The 21,110-nt window shown below is 44.6% G+C and overlaps 1 protein-coding gene across 1 annotated transcript in view; it reads right to left on the reverse strand.

The window, feature by feature from the left end:
- The window catches only part of LOC119741705 (sortilin-like), an 80,657-nt gene extending 77,023 nt beyond the window's left edge, over positions 1-3,634 (reverse strand). Inside the window, exon 1 of the mRNA XM_038217568.1 lies at positions 3,533-3,634. Coding sequence (XP_038073496.1) covers positions 3,533-3,634 — 102 coding nt within the window. The remainder of the gene's footprint in view (positions 1-3,532) is intronic.
- Positions 3,635-21,110: the final 17,476 nt, after the last annotated feature.

Consider the following 21,110-nt stretch of genomic DNA (forward strand, 5'->3'; position numbering starts at 1 on the left):
GAGGGGCAGATTCCGTGAATTCCGTTCCGTTTTCCGGGATTGCGGAAAATCATTGGCCCTACATGTGTAAACTATAGTTAGGACCACACAATTGGAATGGCCCAATCTATATGGCCCAATTATAGATATTGCCCCACCAGAAATGTTTCTTATAAATAACAGAAAAAAAAATATTAAAAACAATCAGCAGCAAAAATCAAAACAGGTCGATTGAATTCATACATGTACAACTGACAGCATTCACATCCAATTGTGGCTTAATAGATAATTCATAACAACGACAAAAATATATTAAAAGAAAAAACATCTGACATTGGGAGACCATTCGGTTTATTGGGGGGTGGGGGGATACAAAAGCTCATTAACATTCGATCCCCATCCCATGGTTGACACGTGACGTGTGCTGAACTGAGTTTAAACCATGGAGCTATATTAAATTACTAGAGCGCTAACATCGATGTACAAAGTAATGCCTGATGGGCGCATCCATGTTTGTGCACAAACCTACAGATGGAAATCTCGAAATTTTGTATGGCTTTTGTACAGCTTTATCTGCATTTGTATTCCATACCGGTGCGTCATCGAAGCCGATACGCTCAAAACCGAAATGCACGATCAGCAAATGAGCGTTTCATTTTGCTCTACGCAAACAGCGCAACGTGTGCACGTCTCTCCACTGCAGATGCTTTTCGCCGTGACATTTTTTAACCGTCATGACGCACTTAAGTTGTTTACGTATCTTATACTTGCGCGTCACTTTTAAAATTCAATCCACCTATTTTGCTTGTGTTCTACAAACACGCACATAAATTCAAAATGTCTGCGCCCAGAGCGGCTTCAAAGCATCTCCGCGCGCAAGAATGAGTTAGCGCTCTAGTAAGTTAATATAGCTCTATGGTTTAAACGTTTTTCCTTGTTCAGGGTGGGAGTTCACCGTGTACGGTCCTCCATTTTCCATGGAGGAAGCTCCATTTGGTACTAGTTTATAATAAAGTCAGGTATCGTCCAGCGGAAAACACTCAACGCCTGCGCATGTATACGGCATTTGCCAGACTCCTACAATTTAGCGGTACGCTTGTTGTTGTGGCAGCGCTGCACGCAGCTGGCCCCCTTGACTCCAAACTATAGTTGGGCCAGCCCTAGCCCCATAATTTTGTAGTTAATAATTATGTCTAATTTTCGTGAAATTTCATGTTGAAATTTTGATACACAAACATATGCAACTAATCTGGAAAATTCACGAAAAATAGACATCTGGAAAAGGCAGCACTTTCTAATTAGCTTACAAAGAGGGTGAGTATGCTTCTAAAGCAAAAATAAACTACAAACTAAGCCTAAATGTGAAAATCAAAATTTGACAAAGTTCTACATGTTTTTGTACATGGTGGAAGTGTGGCCTTTATTTACAGAGGTTGTCCAGTAAATTGGCCACATTTATGAGGCTACGCTAGCTGGAATTACCCAGCCCTAAACGTTATTAAAACAGTATTGAGAGTCCCAAATTTTCGGACAAACGCCAAGGGTGCTACACAACTGTTGGTGGTAATCTAATAGGCCTATGTCTTATAATTCAGCCCTATCTTAGAGAGTACAGCACCCTCTGTTGATATGGATTGCCGCCGGCAAACCTTTAGTAAACGTTAGCTTGCTGGCATTACCTCCAGCAATATATCGGTACAACTATAGAATACAGGGCCACTTCACTCTACATCCGCGCCTCCGAGAATTGCGCCCTCTATCGGCGCGCGTCACTGCGACTCCGCGAGCATCACTGCGACTCCGCGACTCCGCGCTTCCGCGACTCCAGTGCCCCGTCGCCCTCCTCCCTTCCTTTGAGAGGAAATTAAAAATGGATATGGATGCTTCGTTCTCAAAAAAATACCGCCGAGAATTGCGCCCTCTATCGGCGGTGCGCGTCTCTGCGACTCCGCTACTCCGCGACTCCAGAGTCCCCCTTCCGCGACTCCGCGACTCCGCGACTCCAGTGCCTCGTCGCCCTCCTCCCTTCCTTTGCGAGAAAAATAAAAATGGATATGGATGCTTCGTTCTCAAAAAAATACCGCCGAGAATTGCAACCTCTATTGATGGCGCGCATCCCTGCGACCCCGCGACTCCAGTGCCCCGCGTCTCTGCAAACTCCGCGCCTCCGCGACTCCAGTGCCTCGTCGCCCTCCTCCCTTCCTTTGCGAGGAAATTAAAAATGGATATGGATGCTTCGTTCTCAAAAAATACCGCTGAGAATTGCGCCCTCTATTGGCGGCGTGCGTCTCTGCGACTCCGCGTCTCTGCGACTCCGCGCCTCCGTGTCTCTGTGCCCCGACACATTTACAAGCGCGCCCTTCCTTCCGATCATTGATGAGAAGACAAGTGCATTCGCTGTACTTAGCGCTTTTTGCAGGTTTGCATATTATTATATTGTAGCCTATTACTCCTATCCTCACATCGCCGGCCTCGATCCACGCCTCCAAGCAGACAAAAAAACGTTGCTCCGGCGTGGCCCTGCATTCTATAGTTGCTCCAATATATCTAGGCTAGCCCCACTAGTGTGGCCGTCGGTATGCTGCGCTGAACCTAAGGCCACACACCGTGGTCCGCGCACTACTGAGGACGTTTTCATAAAATTTGCAGGGAATTTCTTACATATGGTTGTATGCTACGATGTCCCATCTATCACTTCTAGGATGCTTAGGTGTAATGATGTTCAATTTTCCAAGATATTCTTGAATCTTTCTGGAGCCCATATGCACTCGTGAAACGTCCGGTGATGGCAGCCATATTGAATGTGACAAGAGATGACCTCAAGCTGTGACGTCGCGTTTATGCAAATTGCTTGTCGAGCGAGGGCGTGAGTTGCAAATGCGACGGCTGTTACCTGTACCATGCATTTATCGTCTGGGGGCCACGTGCACTGATCTCTATTCAGGATCTACGGCCACACTAGTGGGGCTATATCTAGGCCTACTATCTTTTTTTTATATCAATTTGAAAAGGAAGATTTATACAACACAAAAGACAGGACAATTCGGGAAAGTTAGTGGGCAATCTCTATTCCGAAGGAGAAACATGGTAAGTACTGCGATAATACTAGGGCAACCCATCCTACTATTACTTAATTATAATACTACTAGTACTTACAAAGCTTGTATGCTTGGAATTAGACAGTGCTGCCATCTGTTGATCAGGGATACGACATTCTGAATCCTGGGTAGCCACATCAACCGGGTTAGATGCTACATCTCTCACTTGTCTGCGTTTACTTTTCACCTGTAGACGATTTCTTACATGTCTTTTGTGCTTAACGTTTGTCATGTTTCTTGTAGAAGAAAAGTCATTCTGACTGTACATCCCATCAATGCTTGTTGTGAATGTTGACTTCTTCATGTTCATGTTGATGTGGTTTCGTCGTACATGTAAGTTCATTTCCTTCGCACTTTCTGAGTACGTTAAATTTGCAAATAACAGCATAAACACAGAAAAACTTACATAACTTAGTATGCTTGATCGGTTAGCCATTTTGAAGCCTATTTCTTACCCAGCCATGCCACGAACCATCCACGCGGACTCTGGCGCTAGCGCTGTATGTACACGATCCTTGCTTTGCTACCAATAGTACCCCGGGTGACCGTAAGGTCATGACATAATTCTGCTAAATGCACTTCAAGAATCTGTCAGATTTGTCAAAAATCTGCCAAATTCCCCAGAACTACTCGAAAGTCTAAATACACTATAAACACTTAAAATCACATGCAGATGTTGTAATGTTGCCTTAACTAATGTTCAAATTATATCATAAACAATCTGTAACCACATAAAGATAATATGAAATTTCGTAAATTTCAGGCAATTAACATGCAGTTGCGTCACAACGAAATCCGGTTCCCAGTGAACCTCAGCATCTAGACCAGGCAACCTGTCTTATTTTGCAAGGGTTTGTTTGAAAAGATTGAAGCTTTTGTAAATAAATGTACCATTTTTTGGCAAATTTGCTGTTTATCTCTGTCAAATAACCATTTTGGCAGAATTCTGCCAGATATCTTGCCAAAAAATCCATTCTGTCAAATTTTCTGTCAAACTCCTTTTTTAACCAAAAATCTGTCAAAGTTAGCCGAAAATAGGCTAAAACGGTCACTGTGCATGTGCCACTGGCCAGGCCCGGCCAAAAGTATGTAGAGGGCGCTATACAACCATGTATGCGGCATAATAAAACCATATCATCATCTGCGTCAAATGTCCTCCTCTGCTCCCTGTCTGATGCCACGTGCCAGGTGTGTCGATCTTTGACGTTGACCCCCGTGGTTGTCAGGTCCTTGTTTTTTTCTATTCAGCCACGTGGTTCGTTGTCCCCCTCTTGGCAGCTTGTTCTTGCGGATTGCCTCTAGAAGTGTTTGCTTGGCAGGAAGGGATTGGGACTGTGTCTGCGTGTAGTAACTCAGTGTGATCCTGAAGAGTGAATGGTGTCTCGGGTGTTTCTGGGTCAAGTTGTCTCAGTGCTTTTGCCACTGGTATAGAGTGAAGAGAATGGGACCTAGGCAGTCTCCTTGACGCACGCCAATGTTGGTTTTGAAGGGCTTACCCAAGATAGTTCCCACTCTGACTTGTAATCGAACGTCTCTAAGCAAGATTGCCAGTAGGCCTAAGTGGAGTTCTATCGGCTGTGATGGCCTTCTCTGCTAAGAACTTTAAGGCAAAGACCTGCTCAGTGGTGCCTCTGCCGTGTCGATAGGCTGCTTGGGAAGCTAGTATGTGGTCGTCTAATCTGTCGGCGATTCTCTTCGTCAAACAAATGGCCATTAGGCCCCCCAAAAATTAAAATAATAGTCGGTCTCTGGTCAGACCGAAGTTCCGGAATTGATGCGGCGACGCGTTGTTTTTTTTGGGGGGGAGGCGTTTTGTTTTTTTTCAAGCTTGAATTGTATAGACAAGGTGGGTACTATTTTGCTTTTTTGTGTCCTCATTATACATTGGTGTCCTCCATAATTTGCCTTGGTGCCCTTTAACATTTGCCTTGGTGCAATTTCCCCATTCCTTGGTGCTCCTTGGTACACAAATTTGAGGAGGTGCGGCAATAGAGGGCGCTGTTGTAGTTTCCGTTTTAAGGGTGCATACCTGCAAATAAACTCCCATAGACACTAGTGCTAAATGCCCATACTTCAAAATTCTTTTAAAAATACTCAAAACTCTCACAGGTATTCAAGCTGCACAGAAAAATGATGATCAATGTGTCATCTTTCAATTTCTTTTCAATTTATGGTGGGTTGACCATTGACTTTTCGAGATATTATCACGCAAAGAAGACGACCCCTATTTTCCCCAAAGCGGAAAAGTAGCCATCTTGAAAAACGATCCCTCCACAACATGGCAAAATAGCGCCACTTTCGAGCCCAATATCATCCAAAATGCTCAGAATTGGAAGCCCCAAGTCCGGGCCAGAGGTTCACTACCATATCTCTTCAATTCCCCAATTTTACGGCGCTCAGAACTCTCTAATATTGAATATTTTGAGGGTATAACTTTTATTCATGAGCTTGGCGGATCGATTTACCGGTGTGTACCCTATAATAGCAGGCAACTTTTAAATTTTAACACAAAATCACATTCAGGACAAGCAGAATATCTCCAAAGTCAATATTTTGGAAAAAAAATGAAAGAAAAATATTATCCGAGGTCGATATTAAGCCCGAAAATAGTGATTGTTTTGCCCCTGCTAAGCTGTAGAGCGCCCCCAGCGACAATAAATTGAGTTCCAGCTACTTTTAAGCTCAAAATACCCCCCCCCCCCTTTTCAACTATCAATTGTTGTAATCGGGTGATAGCCTACTGCTCCCTTATGATTTGGAAGCATCCGTTACGGAAAAAACCCTTGTTGATACCTTTTAAACACTTTTCCCCCCTTCCCGTAGGTTCCGCCCACTGAAAAGACCACTGCCGCGGCACAGCGCATGCGCGAAACGGCCATCTTTGTGATTCTTTATAGGGTGCATACCTGCAAATAAACTCCCATAGACACTAGTGCTAAATGCCCATACTTCAAAATTCTTTTTAAAATACTCAAAACTCTCACAGGTATTCAAGCTGCACAGAAAAATGATGATCAATGTGTCATCTTTCAATTTCTTTTCAATTTATGGTGGGTTGACCATTGACTTTTCGAGATATTATCACGCAAAGAAGACGACCCCTATTTTCCCCAAAGCGGAAAAGTAGCCATCTTGAAAAACGATCCCTCCACAACATGGCAAAATAGCGCCACTTTCGAGCCCAATATCATCCAAAATGCTCAGAATTGGAAGCCCCAAGTCCGGGCCAGAGGTTCACTACCATATCTCTTCAATTCCCCAATTTTACGGCGCTCAGAACTCTCTAATATTGAATATTTTGAGGGTATAACTTTTATTCATGAGCTTGGCGGATCGATTTACCGGTGTGTACCCTTAATTTGAAGAAGAAAAAAAAGGTTGACGCGCATGATTAAAATCGACGCGCGCGCTGACCAGAGACCGAGTATTTTTTTTTGGGGGGGGGGGGGCTTTATGATTTTCCGGATAATGGTCAGGAGAACGATTGGCCTTATGTTTACTGAGGGTCCCTTTGGTTTGCCTGGCTTAGGAAGAGGAACGAGAATACCTTCTTTGAATAAAACCTAGACACGACATGAAAACTGCGCGTAAATCGAAGCCACATGCATGATAATGGACCGATCCAGTAAGCACCGCCCCATGGTATTCTGACCAATCACAGCCGTGATTTATGTCCGACGTGCGTGCACAAACGTCCGACATGCGTGCACGCGCGTATGATACGCGCGGCAGGAAAATGCAGTGTGGCATTGGAGAGCAGCACGTGTTAATTTGCCCACGTGCGCAGTGGGCGGGGCTTACTGGATCGGTCCATTCGCGTTGCGCGTCAGGCCGCGTGACGCAGCCCTTTTGCTCACAGAATTCACAATAAAAGCAGATAGGCCTAATGTCGTTTATTATTACTGACATACAGATCCTAGTCATTTGATTGGTGGAACTCACATCACGTGACATTCGGCTCAAAAGTACTATCCGCCCCTATCCGCCCATGGGGAATGGGAAATATTATACAACACCTGAATAAATCCCCGTCATCTGATTGGTGGAACTTTGATCACACGTCATTGAATTATTCGTACAAACGCACGGCGCGCGCGTAGCGCGCAGCGCACAGTGCAATGGAAGTTCCGCTATTGCACTGTGAATAGAACTTCCATTGCACTGTGTCACTGCTGTTGGTGGTGGCGCTGTTTTAAATCGGGATAAATAGACCGCTTGCAGACGCGATCGATAATTGACGCGCGAAGGTGCACGACGCCATGTTATGGGACAAAATGTGCATGGATAGATATACGCCTGTCCCACAACATGGCGTCGCTCGCCTTCTCGCGTCGATTATCGAACGCATCTGCAAGCGGTCTATTGAATATGATTGTTCTCAACCTGTTGAACAGTGTGCATTAATATATTATAAATATGATGAACTTGTCGAACTTTTAATAAGTTTTTACCTGAATAAATTGGCTATTAAAAGTCAACCAATCAGATGACAAGGATTTATTCAGGTGTTATATAAACAAATAATGAATGTTTCACGTTCGTGCAATGGAAAGAATAATTTCATTTGGTGACAGATGAGATGTTCCATTCCACTCGGCTTCGCCTTGTGGAATGGAACATTCCATCTGTCACCTCATGAAATTATTCTTACCATTGCACTCACAAAAGTATTTGTATATTATACAACACCTGAATAAATCCCCGTCATCTGATTGGTGGATTGTTGATCACATGTCATTGAATTATTCGTACCAACGCACGGCGCGCGCGTGGCGCACAGCGCTCAGTGCAATGGAAGTTCGGTTGCACGCTGAATAGAACTTCCATTGCACAGTGTCACTGCTGCTGGTGGTGGCGCTGTTTTAAAGTGGAGATGAATTAAATATGATTGTTCTCAACCTGTTGAACAGTTTGCATTAATATATTATAAATATGATGAACTTGTCGAACTTTTAATAAGTTTTTACCTGAATAAATTGGCTATTAAAAGTCAACCAATCAGATGACAAGGATTTATCAGGTGTTATATAAAACGAATAATGAATGTTTCACGTTCGTGCAATGGAAAGAATAATTTCATTCGGTAACAGATGAAATGTTCCATTCCACTCGGCTCGCCTCGTGGAATGAAACATTTCATCTGTCACCTCATGAAATTATTCTTACCATTGCACTCACAAACATTTATTATTTGTGTACTATTCGCAGCCGGTGTAGCATGAGTTTAGGTTTTATAAAATATGGACTCATTGGTGGTATTGCGCATGCTTATGCATAGAAAGTTAGGAGAGGGACCGGTCACTTTTCAAAGGGAAAAAGAGTCCGATTTTCATACGAGTCCGATTTTCATATGACACCGGGCTGCGATATTTGTTTACTATCTGGGGCACTTTTTGCGCTTTCCGATGGAGCATGGTTTATAATGACCAGGCTTGAGAGGAGTTATCGTTTTCAACTTGGTACGGATTTCGGACTTTATTTCCCTTTAAGAAAAGAAAAAGGAAATTGCTGCTATACAAGTAGTATCCGACTGAAAAATATCGAATAATAAGATAAAACTTAAATTGTTGAAAAAAGAGCAAAATCTGAAAGGTGCAGAGCAAGGAATCGAACTCAGGACCCAGCATGCCTAACCACTACGCAACGGCGATGCTCTAACAAACTCCGCAACTCAAGCCTAGACTCCATGGGCGCGCGCGTGCGCGTTCCTTCACTAACCCCTGGCCGTGATGTACACGTAAACATCATCTAGGCGTATACGTCAAGTAGATCTGACATCGCGCACTCTGTAAGTGTCCTCCTCTGCTCCCTGTCTGATGCCACGTGCCAGGTGTGTCGATCTTTGATGTTGACCCCCGTGGTTGTCAGGTCCTTGTTTACTCTCTTCAGCCACGTGGTTCGTTGTCCCCTCTTGTAAGCTTGTTCTTCAAATTAGGTTTTGCCCTTCACCGACGTTCAAACACTGTATACTCAGTGTGTCACCTCCCGAGTGAAAATTGGGAAAAAAATCACTTGAGTGGGACTCGAACCCACGACCCGCCCTCTAGTGCAGACGTCTTACCACTCGACCACCGAGCCAACGGGACCGGTTGGCTGGTTCGAATCTGATGTACAATAGCAGCGGGTACCGCATGAACTATTATAAGATGGAATTTTGCGTCGGGGTGATATAAATCAAATTAGGTTTTGCCCTTCTGTATCTGTATCTGTATCAGTTGCTCCAGCTTAACGGTAGAATCCGCATCCCGCTAGAGTTGGGGCGGCTGTGCTGGAGCTAATTTACTTGAGTTTTGGTTCCCTCCCCGATGACGTGGTTTACTAAGGCTTGTTTAAACTGGTTTAAGTCGGGTATGGTGGTGATATATGTGTTTGGCAGGTCGTTCCAGATGGGGATCGTTGACGGGTAGAAACTGGTGCTGTAGAGCTTGGATTTAGCGTTGGGTCGGTGGTATGAAAACTGGTGCGAGCTCCTAAGGCTTTTTGTTTTGGGCCTAAGGTCGTGTTTGACTTCAACGAGGTTGTGAGAGATCTTGTACATCATGATTAGTCTAGCTATGGAGCGACGTGTTTCTAGTAGAGGCCAACCAAGCTGGTTCAACATATCTGTGACACTGGCAAGCCTGGTGAAGCTGTTAAAGTTTTTTTTTCTTCCTCAGTGAAGGTGGCCCAGCTGCAGACACCATACTCTAGTTTTGGGCGGGCGAGAGACTGGTAAAGTTGGGATTTAACCTTTCTGCTACAGGATTTGAATTTTCGTCTGGTGATGCCAATGGTCTGCCTAGCGTTGTTGGTAATTTTGTTGATGTGAGACGACCAGCTACAGTCAGAACTCAGGATGAGGCCAAGATATGGGTGATTGGTAGAAGTTTGGAGAGGTCTCTGGTTGATTTTATACGTACTGATGAGTGGTTCTTTTTTTGGTGGTGATATGCATGACAAAGCATTTGTCTGAATTGAATTTCATTTCCCATTCACTCTCCTCCCATCTGCACAGAGCATCCAAATCGTTTTGCAGGGATGTAGCATAAGGTAGCAGACCAGTAAATAAACTTCCATAGACCCCAATGGTAAATGCTCCCACTTCAAAAATTCGGGAAAAATACTCACAACTCTCCAAGGTGTTCGAGACACACATCAAATTAAAGCTTATTTCATCATCTTTCATTTTCTGTTCAATTTACGGGGGGTCAACTGATGACTTTTAGGAGAAATTTCAATCTGAAGACGATCACCCCTGAAAATAGTCCTGAAGCCCATCGCCATTTTGAAAAACGATGCCTACACTCCATTGCAAAATAGAGCGCTTTAAGGGTCCAAATTACATCCAAATTACACAGAACTGCAAGCTCCCAGTCCTGTGCACGGCTTCCACCCATAATTTTTTTACAAACCCTCAAGTTAATGGCCCACACCATGCTCAAATACCGAAGATTTTGAGGGCATGCCAATCGCGATTTGGCCGGCGCAGGCAATTTCGGACCGATTTACTGGTCTGCACCCATAAGATGTTTCTTCTACTTCTCTGTAAAGTATGGCGTCATCAGCGAACAGTCTGGTTTTCGAAGGAACATAATGAAGGGATGTCATTAACGTAGAGGAGAAACAGCAGGGGTCCCAAGACAGTGCCCTGGGGGACTCCAGATAGAACTTCAGCTGTTGTAGAACTTTTACCCTTCAGGACGACTTGCTGGGTACGTGTTGTAAGGAAAGTTGAGATCCACTTGTGCACATTACCGGTGAGTCCATACTAGTGCCTCAGTTTGGTGAGAAGCCTCTGATGTGGGACGCGATTGAACGCTTTCGAGAAATGAAGTAATATTGCGTCAACCTGCTTGCCTTTCTCGATTGATTTAGCTATGTCATCAACGGTAGTGAGGAGTTGAGTGTCACACCCTCTGCTTTTCTAAACCCATGTTGGCAGTCTGTCAGAATCTGGTACCGCTCAATGTGGAACATTATATGACGATGGATGACATGCTCAAGACATGACACCACAGATGTTAGTGATATGGGGCGGTAGTTACTGGGGTCACTTTTACTGCCTTTTTTGAAGACAGGAGACACATTGGCTGTAGTCCAGTCATCTGGGAGGTCACCAGATTTTAAAGATTGGTTAAACAGCGCTGCTAGTAGTGGTGCCAACTCCACGCTGCATTCTTTAAGGATTTTGTTAGGAATGTTATCTGGTCCCGAAGCCTTGGAGGGGTTCAAATCATGAAGAAGTTTCTCGATACCCTCAGCCACGATCTCAAGTGATTCAATGTCTGGAACAGACTGCTGTAGATTAGGGAGGCTGGATGTGTTGTCCTTGGTGAAAACTGATTCGAAGAAGGAGTTGAGGATGTTTGCCTTCCCAACTATGTCCGTGAAACAGTGTCAGTGCCATTCTTCAGTGGATGGACGCCTACATATTTTCGGTTCGTTTTGATTTGACATATTTCCAGAACTTGTTGGGGTTGTGTTGGAGATCTTCCTCAAGCATACTGGAGATATATTGCTGTTGAGCTCTGTTGAGGTTTCTTTTATACATTTTCCTTGTGCTTCTGAACAATTTGAAGTCCTCAGCAGAGTTAATTTTCTTCTGTTTATTATCATAAACGTTGAAGCTTTCTGCTTTGACGACGGAGCGCAGGAGAAAACCAAGGCAATTTAAATCTCGTAGAAGAGTATACTTGGATGGAATGAACTTTTCAGTAAGTGCGTTGAGGGTGTCCCTCAGAACAATCCAATTTTCATTAACTGTCCTTAGATTCAATTCATGGAGGAAATTTTCACCACAGTTCTTCAATGATCATTACGGAGGTCTTCAAACTTCCCTTTTTTTTGTACAGGAAGAATTTGCGACGAACTGGTTTGGTAGTTACACATCCAGCGTTAATCAGAATTGTCACCATGCTGTGATCTCCACAACCAAGAAGCACCCTGGTGGATTCAACGATGGTGGGGTTGTTTGTCATAAACAAGTCAAGAATACTTTCCATCCGGGTGGGCTCAAGAACAAATTGGTCTAAGTTGAAGGAGTTACAAATGACAACTAACTTCCTGCACTGAGCTGAAACCTGGGCGCCAACCTTAACCAACCTTTCGTCCCAATCGATGTCTTTCAAGTTGAAATCTCCTCCCAACCAAATTTCACCTTTTCCTTTGGTTAATTGATGGAGCTTTGAGAGAGATGTATCAAGTCTATCAATTGGTTCATGAGAGGAGTCTGGGTTGTAGAAAGCCCCCACGTACACCTTCGTCTTAGGTCCACATTCAACGCGAACCCAGATACATTCGGCGTCAAAATGTAATTCATCCACTAGATGACAGGAGAGGTTTTTGACAGCTATCAAGACACCTCCGTAGCCATCATTACGATCTTTTCTAAAGACAGCGTACTCTGGTGGGAAAAGCTCAGAGGGCGCTGTTTGAGCTGTTTGAGCTGCTGCCACACCTATTTTCTGCTCTGAATTGCCTCCCATTTTTTACGGTTTGTACATTGTATTATAGTTTTAAATTTGTACTAAGCATTTATTGAGAAGTAGTGATTTCAGAGGACCGGATGACATGTTCACATTGCTTGGACATTTCCAGGAATTTTGACGAAGATCGTAGCTACTTTTCTGACTTGGAACTTCATACTCCTATACGTAAGCAGCCTATTACATGTGTAGAGTCAATGGGACAGTGATGCCCCTTGTGTTTGTGCGTTCAATGTATTTGAGCAGATTCCCATTTGTGTGAGCAGCCTTCCCAGAACGTGGAGAGTCGCCATTGTCATCCAAGTGCTTTAGACTTTTGTATACTAATTATGCCACCACTAATCCAATACACCAGTTCAGAACTATTTTCTCTGAGGCATGCTTCTAGTGCTAAATGTATTGAACCATGTCTTTTTCCAAACTCTGAAGGAATTGGAAATTCTACATCTTCGAAGTCGAAGAGGCGGCCATCACATATACGCTTATCGAGACATACACACGCACATTGCAGAGGAAAGACAAATACCGGTGCGAATAACCAAACCAAAACCAAGAAAGGTGAATAGAAGACCTCGACAATAACAATCTATCAAAGTGGCATTGGAGAAAACTACAGTCACTTTACCGTCAGTTTATATGACGAATACACAATCACTGGTCAACAAATTCGACGAATTCATAACTATTGTCAGAGATAATGATTTCGACCTCGTCTCAGTGAGCGAGACGTGGTTCACTGAAGACGTTCCTGAATACGTGTTCAAGATCCCTGGCTACTCCATGTTTACAAAGAGCCGAACCAACAGGCGCGGAGGGGGTGTGGCCCTCTACATAAAAAAAACAACAACATAAACCCTACACCCTTGGCTCGCCTCAATGTCCCTACAGAGCATGAAATTGTATGGGCGCAATTACGCCCTCATCGACTGCCACGAACACTGTCTTCCATTATTGTAGCGTCGGTGTATTCTCCTCTTAACAACCCCAACAGCGAATCCCTTATTCAGCATATGACTCACGCAGTGGACGATATCCTTGCGAGTCATCCTGATGCAGGACTCATCATACTTGGAGATGTTAACCACTTGAATATGACCCCGCTCATCAGTAATCATAGACTGAAACAAATTCTTGATAAAGCTACGCGAAAAGATGCTATCCTTGACAAAATTGTCACCGACCTTCACAAACTATACTCACCTGTGCAACTGTCATCTCCACTCGGCCGTAGTGACCACAGAGGTGTGATATGGGAGCCGAAAAACTACAAAGTGCAACATCGAAACCAGACTCGCCGCAAAACAATCCAACCAATGCGTCAGTCAGACATCAGACGCTTCGGAGATTGGATAGTGCATCATGATTGGTCTGCCGTGACCAAAGCAGTTGGTGTTGAAGCCAAATGTTGGAACTTTTACAAGGATCTCCTTCCTGCTGTACAGTCCTTCTTTCCCACCAGAGAGATCAACATGCATTGTAAGGATAAACCATGGATGTCCCCAATGGTAAAGGAACTGATCCATTCCAGACAAACTGCATTTCATCAGAGTATCACTGAATGGTCTCGTCTGAGAAATCTTGTCCAGAGAGAGATCAACAAATCAAAGGAGGATTACTATAGAAACCGTATTCAAAGACTGAAAACGCAAAATCCAAGTGCATGGTTCAACTTTCTGAAGACCGCAACCACAAATTCGTCACCAAAAACTGAAATCAATGTTCCTGGTGTGGAAGCGACGGATAAACGCAACATTGCCAACGTAATTAAGAAACAATTCATTGATATGTCGTCAGATGTACATCCTCTTGACAACAAGGAGCAGTGGCGTAGCCACCGGGGGGGGGGGGGGGGGCCGTGGGGGGCGACCCCCCCCATGAAACCTTGTCGCCCCCCAGTCGCCCCCCCCCCCCCCCACTGAGATTTTGAGTTTCTAAAAAATTCTTGAGTTTCTAAAAATTATCATTGATCTAAATCTAAATAGTCGCGAATGATCCACATGATGACCACTGACCGGCGACTGCGGACCAGTAAGCTGACAACCGGCGTGACATAGCCGGGGGGGGGGGGGGGGGGGTGGGGGGGGGGGCGATGTCTCCCCCAGTCGCCCCCCCCCCCCCCCACTGAGATTTTGAGTTTCTAAAAAAGCTATCATTGATCTACATGACGCCATGGGCGTCAATCCTGGGGGAACAGGGGAACTGCCCCCCCCCCCCCCCCCCCCCCACTTTTTGAAGGGTGGGGGCAAATATCAAATAAATCTGGGCCCCCCCCCCCAGATTTTTTAACTCGTGTCTCATTTACAGGGCCCTATTATGTACTACAATGTATCTATTGCTTAGAAAATATTGGTTAAAGTGGTCAGAAATTGCCTCAGATAGAACCACAGAGCATTTAGAATCCAACATTTTTCGGGGCCCTTAAGCGGACCCCGAACCCACGCCTATAGCACAGAATTCTGGTAGCTGATTCAATAACTCCAACCTCCAAAACAATGTTCAAAAAATTTTCTTATGCCTTTAGCTGAGAAAACCTCGAAAATTATGTTTAAATTATTATCTTTTGTGCTAAGATAATTATTGGTTAAAGTGGTAAGAAATTGCCTCAGATCACACCACAGAGCATCGAGAATCCAATTTTTCGGGGCCCTTAAGCGGGCCCCGAACCCCACGCCTATAGCTCAGAATACTGATAGCTGATTCAATGACTGACCTCGAAAACGATGTTCAAATAATTATCTTTTGCTAAGAAAATATTAGTTAAAGGGAACATGAAATAAAATTTTGATTGCATTTTTTTTGCTTAAATCAATAAAGGATGATGTTCTTAACAATATTTTGTGTATGGCGGTGTTTATTTTCTAAGATAAATGGGGGAAAATAATTTGTGAACATGTTTGGTCAAACTACTCCGCCCCACAAAGGGAAGCTTCATTAACATAAAACTTCGCGAGGGGTATGACGCAAGCGGAGGCAGAGACTTGCCGCGCTGCGGGTGCACCGGCATTGCGGCGTGCATCATAATACATGTACACTGTACATATACATTGCGGCACTGAAAGTTTTTCTGGTGTTTCGTTCGGAATCGAGGAGAAATAACACCCGATTTTCGGCCATGCCGACAAGGTGTGTGGCTGCTGGGTGTAGCAAAACTACCAAGGATGGAGTAAGCCTTCATTTGTTTCCAGTAAATCCGAAATATCGGAGCATTTGGAGAGCCAAAGTGAAGGTAAATACCAGAGCAAAGTGGTCCGGGCCCAGTGAGTTCGCTGCCCTCTGCGCTGCACTTTGAGCCGTAGCCTTGACCAAGGCGTTGGGCTTATCGATTCGCCGATAAAAAAAAATTCGCCGATAAGAAAATCCCTACCCAACTTGGCAAGGCATATTTGCGTGCACATATCGATGCCCGTACGCTGCTAGTGAGAAAGTAACTTGTACCATACAGCGAGGCTATGCTTGCACGTACACACGTACATGTACACACACGTACTCGTACACATATACAACAGCCATGCACACACAGTACATGTACATGCATGAGCTAGTCCGCGTAACCCAACAGATAGGTTCGACAGGCCACGCGGCGCGTATATCCCCCACACGCACGTACGTACACCCACACGCAGAACACAGTAGGCCTACATTTACTGCCTTATTACACCATGCGTACAGTCCGTACTCACGTGTGTGTGCTTGCTGGTTGTGTTAGCCGTTCGTACGGACAAGGGTCGTACACGCACGTAGCTGCGTTGATTGTGGGTGCAGGGCCCGATTATCTCCCTTCGACAAAAAACCGAGAGACCGCATTGAACAAGGCTATTTGAGCCGTCGTGCTTTGATGCTGGTCTGTACAGCAACTTGGGCATGCCCCTAAAAAAACATCGAGTCAGTGTCTGAATCATTAGAACTCTGATTCGAATCGGACGAATCTGTACCATTTTCATTGGATTCGCTAAGGAAAGAAGAGGACGGTCTTCGGAACTTTTACGGTCATGACGGTCGTCGTTGTGTTCATTCGACAACGGTGGCACCGTGGCACGTCCACGTGTACTGTACATATCCCATGTAGACACATTCGTACGTGTGCATATAATGCCACGTACGGGTACGCGGCGGCTGCACATACACACAGCACAGTAGCTTCGCTAATCCGTCTCGTACCCAGACGACATTTACGGGCCCTGGATTTCTCTGCCTTTGTTTATGTCATGAACAGCGCCCTCATTTGGAGTTGCCGCGAAAATCAAAAAGGGGGGTTCAATTTTGGACGGCAAATTACCACACTAAACGTACACCAGAACCAGTTCTGCTTTTAATTCACATTTAATACACATAAATGAATGTATATATAAAATAAAATACGTTATGAAAATTTTGGACTGCATGTTTCCTTTAAAGCATGGAGGAAAGTGGTAAGAAATTGCTTCAGATCACACCACAGAACATCTAGAATCCATTTTTTTCGGGGCCCTTAAGCGGGCCCCCAACCCCCACGCCGTAAGGGCTTCGGGCTTCGCGCTTGCATCAGTTCTGATCAAGGTATCCCCCCACTTTTGAGAAGCGATTGACGCCCCTACATGACGCCCCCATGAAATGTTCCAGCGCCCCCCCCCCCCTGAAAACTTCCTGGCTACGCCACTGACAAGGAGTTACCAGCATATCAACCTATAGATCCTAAAACTATTCCGCAGGTCCAGCCTTGGATCGTGTATGCCGAACTCAAGAAAATCAAAGTTGGAAAGAGTTGTGGTCCAGACGGAATCTCCGCAAAGTTGATTCGTGAGTTTGCACTGGAACTAGCGTCCCCACTTTGTGACATCATCAATACCTCACTAACAGAAGGGAAGGTACCATCTCAATGGAAGAAGTCGATCGTTGTGCCAGTCCATAAACAATACCCGCCCTCACTCGACAAACTTCGTCCGATATCTTTGACGGATCATTTCGCAAAGCTAGCAGAACTTTTTGTCTATGGCGAACTTCTCGCAGATATCCGTGAAGGCATTGGTGATCAACAGTTCGGAAACAGACAAGGTATCTCTCCACATCTCACTACCTTGTTAATTTACTACACTTCCTGCATAGCAACGCTGACGTGCTTCGGACTGTCTCCACTGTGGTGGTCACAGATTTTAGCAAAGCGTTTGATCTTGTGAACCACAACATCGCCATAACCAAACTCCTCACAAGGGGTGCACGCCCAGCACTCATTCCATGGATCGAGAGTTTCCTTCATGGGAGAGAGCAGATTACCCGATACAATGGTGAATTCTCGGCACCACTCACACCGTATGGAGGCGTCCCTCAAGGGACGTGCCTTGGACCACTCATCTTCCTCGCGATGATAAACGACGCGCTCACATCGCCAGCTTCAGTCGGCGAGATGAGTATGTGGATGACCTGACTTTTGCAGAAAGCCGGAAGGTGAACGACGAGAGTGTGATACCCGCAGCTCTGACTGAATTTCAGGAGTGGTGTTCGGACACTGGTTTGCGCGTCAGGCTCATCTAAGTGCAAAGTGATACGAGTGTCATTCTCACGAGTTGCTCCACCACCCCTCCAATTAGAGCTGAATGATACTATCCTGGAGGAAGTGAACTGTTTAAAGCTACTGGGCGTTATGATCCAGAGCGATCTCCGATGGGATAGCACATATTCAGGATATAACCAAGAGAGCCTCACGCAAATTCTATTTAATTCGCGCACTGAAACGCTTTTTCCGCTTGCCAGTGTAAGACTTATTGACCATATCCGCTCCGTTCACAAGTACCCCCCTCACTGGCAAAGGAAGTACAGTTGGGGGTGCGCGGCCACTGTGTGTACATAGAACAAATCCCCTGGTGTACGCGCGTCACACACAAGGAACGGTGCGCGTCAACCAGCGAAATGTACCTGCCGGTTCGTTAGTGTGACGTCACCTCCAGCACTCTCTGCACGATTGGAACCGGAAGTTAACGCAGTTCGAGCGTTTGCAGCCAATGGGCGCTAGTAATCAGTGGTGCGTGCGCGTGTATGACGTTTTTACTAACGAGCCGGATGGGGCGTCGTTGCTAGGTAAAAGGGCGCCCTCTTTTGGTAGCGCACGGAGCTCATACACGTGTTACATCCGTCCTAGCCCTTGCTGGAGTACTGCGTACCAGTCTGGCACTCCTCAATAACCGCACAACAAAGCAACGACGTAGAGATGATCCAGAAGAGAGCTCTTCGCATTATCCTCTCCGATCACTATGAGAAGTATGATAACGCTCTCCGGGTGACTGGCCTGATATCCTTGAGTGAGCGAAGGGAACAATTTTGTATCAAGTTTGCGAAATCCTTGTATAAGAATTTCAGACCTTGGTTCCCCGAATCACAGAGCTCAATGCGTCAGCTTCGGCACAGTGAGCGACTGAGAGACTTTAAGTGCAGAACGGAGAGACTGCGGAGCAGTACCCTGCCTTACCTAGTCAGACTCATTAATCAACACCTAATGAAATGTAATAAAAAATGGTAACGTCTGGATGTAAAACAAAATGCATTCTTTTTATCACTATGTGTGATTGAAAGGCGTGTAGATGTACAAAACACGGTTCTTTTTATCTAGTCTGGGTAGAATTTTAACATTTTTTAATGCACATGTATGTATAAGAGTCTTTTTAGAATACTTTAATGTCGAACGTATGTATAAATGGTGTTTTTTTTTAAATGATTTCTGTTAATTGTAAATTGTAAACCATCGCAATTCAGTCTTCGGACTGCGAGAATGGTAAGAACAATAAAAAAAAACTTCAATTCAATCAAGGATCTTTTCATTTAACCAAGTTTCTGTGCCAATAAGAATGTCCGGCTTGTGTTCATGTAGTATAGCCAAACATTCAGAAGCCTTATTTTTCAGACTTTGAAAATTGATGTTAATGACACTGAGTAAGGTTCTTCGCTCTAGTGGGTTTCTTAGACTTTGTTTTTGCTGTGTCACGCAGGGAAGGATTTCTCTTCCTGGTTTTACCAAGCGGTTTGGGGGATGATGCAGCAAGGGGTTGTACATCACTCAAAGACTGGTCTGAGTCAAGTGGAGTAAAGGGATTTTCAGTTTCAAAATCAGTCACAATACTAAAAAGCGAACCAGAAAAATTGGGGTGACCACACCCATCACAAACCCATGAGGTACTACAATTAGCCAACAGGTTGTAAGTTTTACTACTCATGTTGATGCAAGCGGCATGATTCCATTTTTCACACTCTTCACATTGGATACCTTTCACTGGATAATCCTACTTCCTCTCCACAAACACAACACGGTGCAGGGGGGTCTTCAAACGAAGAGTTTAATGGAGGGCCTGGGTTTAGGTTGACATCATTTCCAAGTCCAATCAACAAAACATGGGTCCAGGATAGGCCATGAGAATTTTTCAGAGTTTTGATAAATTGTCTACGAGGCAGTAACGCAGATGCAAAATAACTGGTGCTTCTTGTGCCAATATCGTGATCACAATCTGTCAGCCTTATGTCTACGGATGTACTTGCAGTTTTGCAGATCCCATCACTAATACGTGCAAAAGTAAGCAGGAATCCAATCACAAAATAAGTAATGGTGAACTCCATAGAGTTTTAATCCAAGTCAAAAGCTGCAGAAGAGGCAGTAGGAAGTCCAAGTACAAACTTCGATGTCGATCTAAAGATTGCACAGTGGTTTTTAAAAATGGCCAACTTCAAGATTCAATTACACAGTTGACTAAAAATGACGAAATTTGACGAAAATTCACACAAACGACGAACAATAAACCAATACGCAGATCCTTGGAAACATCAAAAGCGATAAAATGGGTTAAAAGACCAGGATGGCCAGAGGAAATGTGAAAAATCAAAGATTAAAAAGCTAAAAATCTCCCGCGAAATAAAAGTCGTCTAGCTCCGACACAGCGCCCTCTATCTAACCTTCACCGACGTCTAAACACTGTTTACTCAGTGTGTCACCTCCCGAGTGAAAGTTGGAAAAAATCACTTGGGTGAAATCAAATTAGGTTTTGCCCTTCACTAGAGGGTGGGAGGTCGTGGGTTCGAGTCCTGTTTGCAGGGCGGAAGTACGAGCGAAGCTCTGCCGATCTAGTCATTTTATTCTTTATCTCTATGATATACAAGCTGATTTACCCGATCATAGATCGGGTAGGGCGTAGTGTTGGGGATGAACATTTGGGGAGTTAAATGTAAATGGGGATCATAGTTAAGGAGACATGCAGTTATAGAAAAGCAATTTCTGTGGTGTGATGCGAGGCAATTTCTGACCACTAAAACCAATTTCAGCAAAAGATCATCTTGTAAAGTTTTGAGTTTGGAGTAATTGAATCAGCTACATGTATTCTGAGCAATAGAATCATTGTTGTAGGCTACAATTTTATTCGGGGAAGAAAAAGTGGGGGGGGGGACCAAACAATATCCCCCGTTTAAAATGGGGGGGGGTCCCCCTGTCCCCCGTCGATTTACGCACATGATAATTATGTACCATGGCAACTGTCTGTAAATGTTCCCGTTGGTCTGTTAAATTGGCATTTTGTGAGGCAGTCGCATTTGGAAAACGCAGTGAAAAGGTTACCGT

The sequence above is a fragment of the Patiria miniata genome, unplaced genomic scaffold (genome assembly GCF_015706575.1).
Source record: "Patiria miniata isolate m_02_andy unplaced genomic scaffold, ASM1570657v1 HiC_scaffold_11, whole genome shotgun sequence".
Taxonomy (NCBI): Eukaryota; Metazoa; Echinodermata; class Asteroidea; order Valvatida; family Asterinidae; genus Patiria; species Patiria miniata.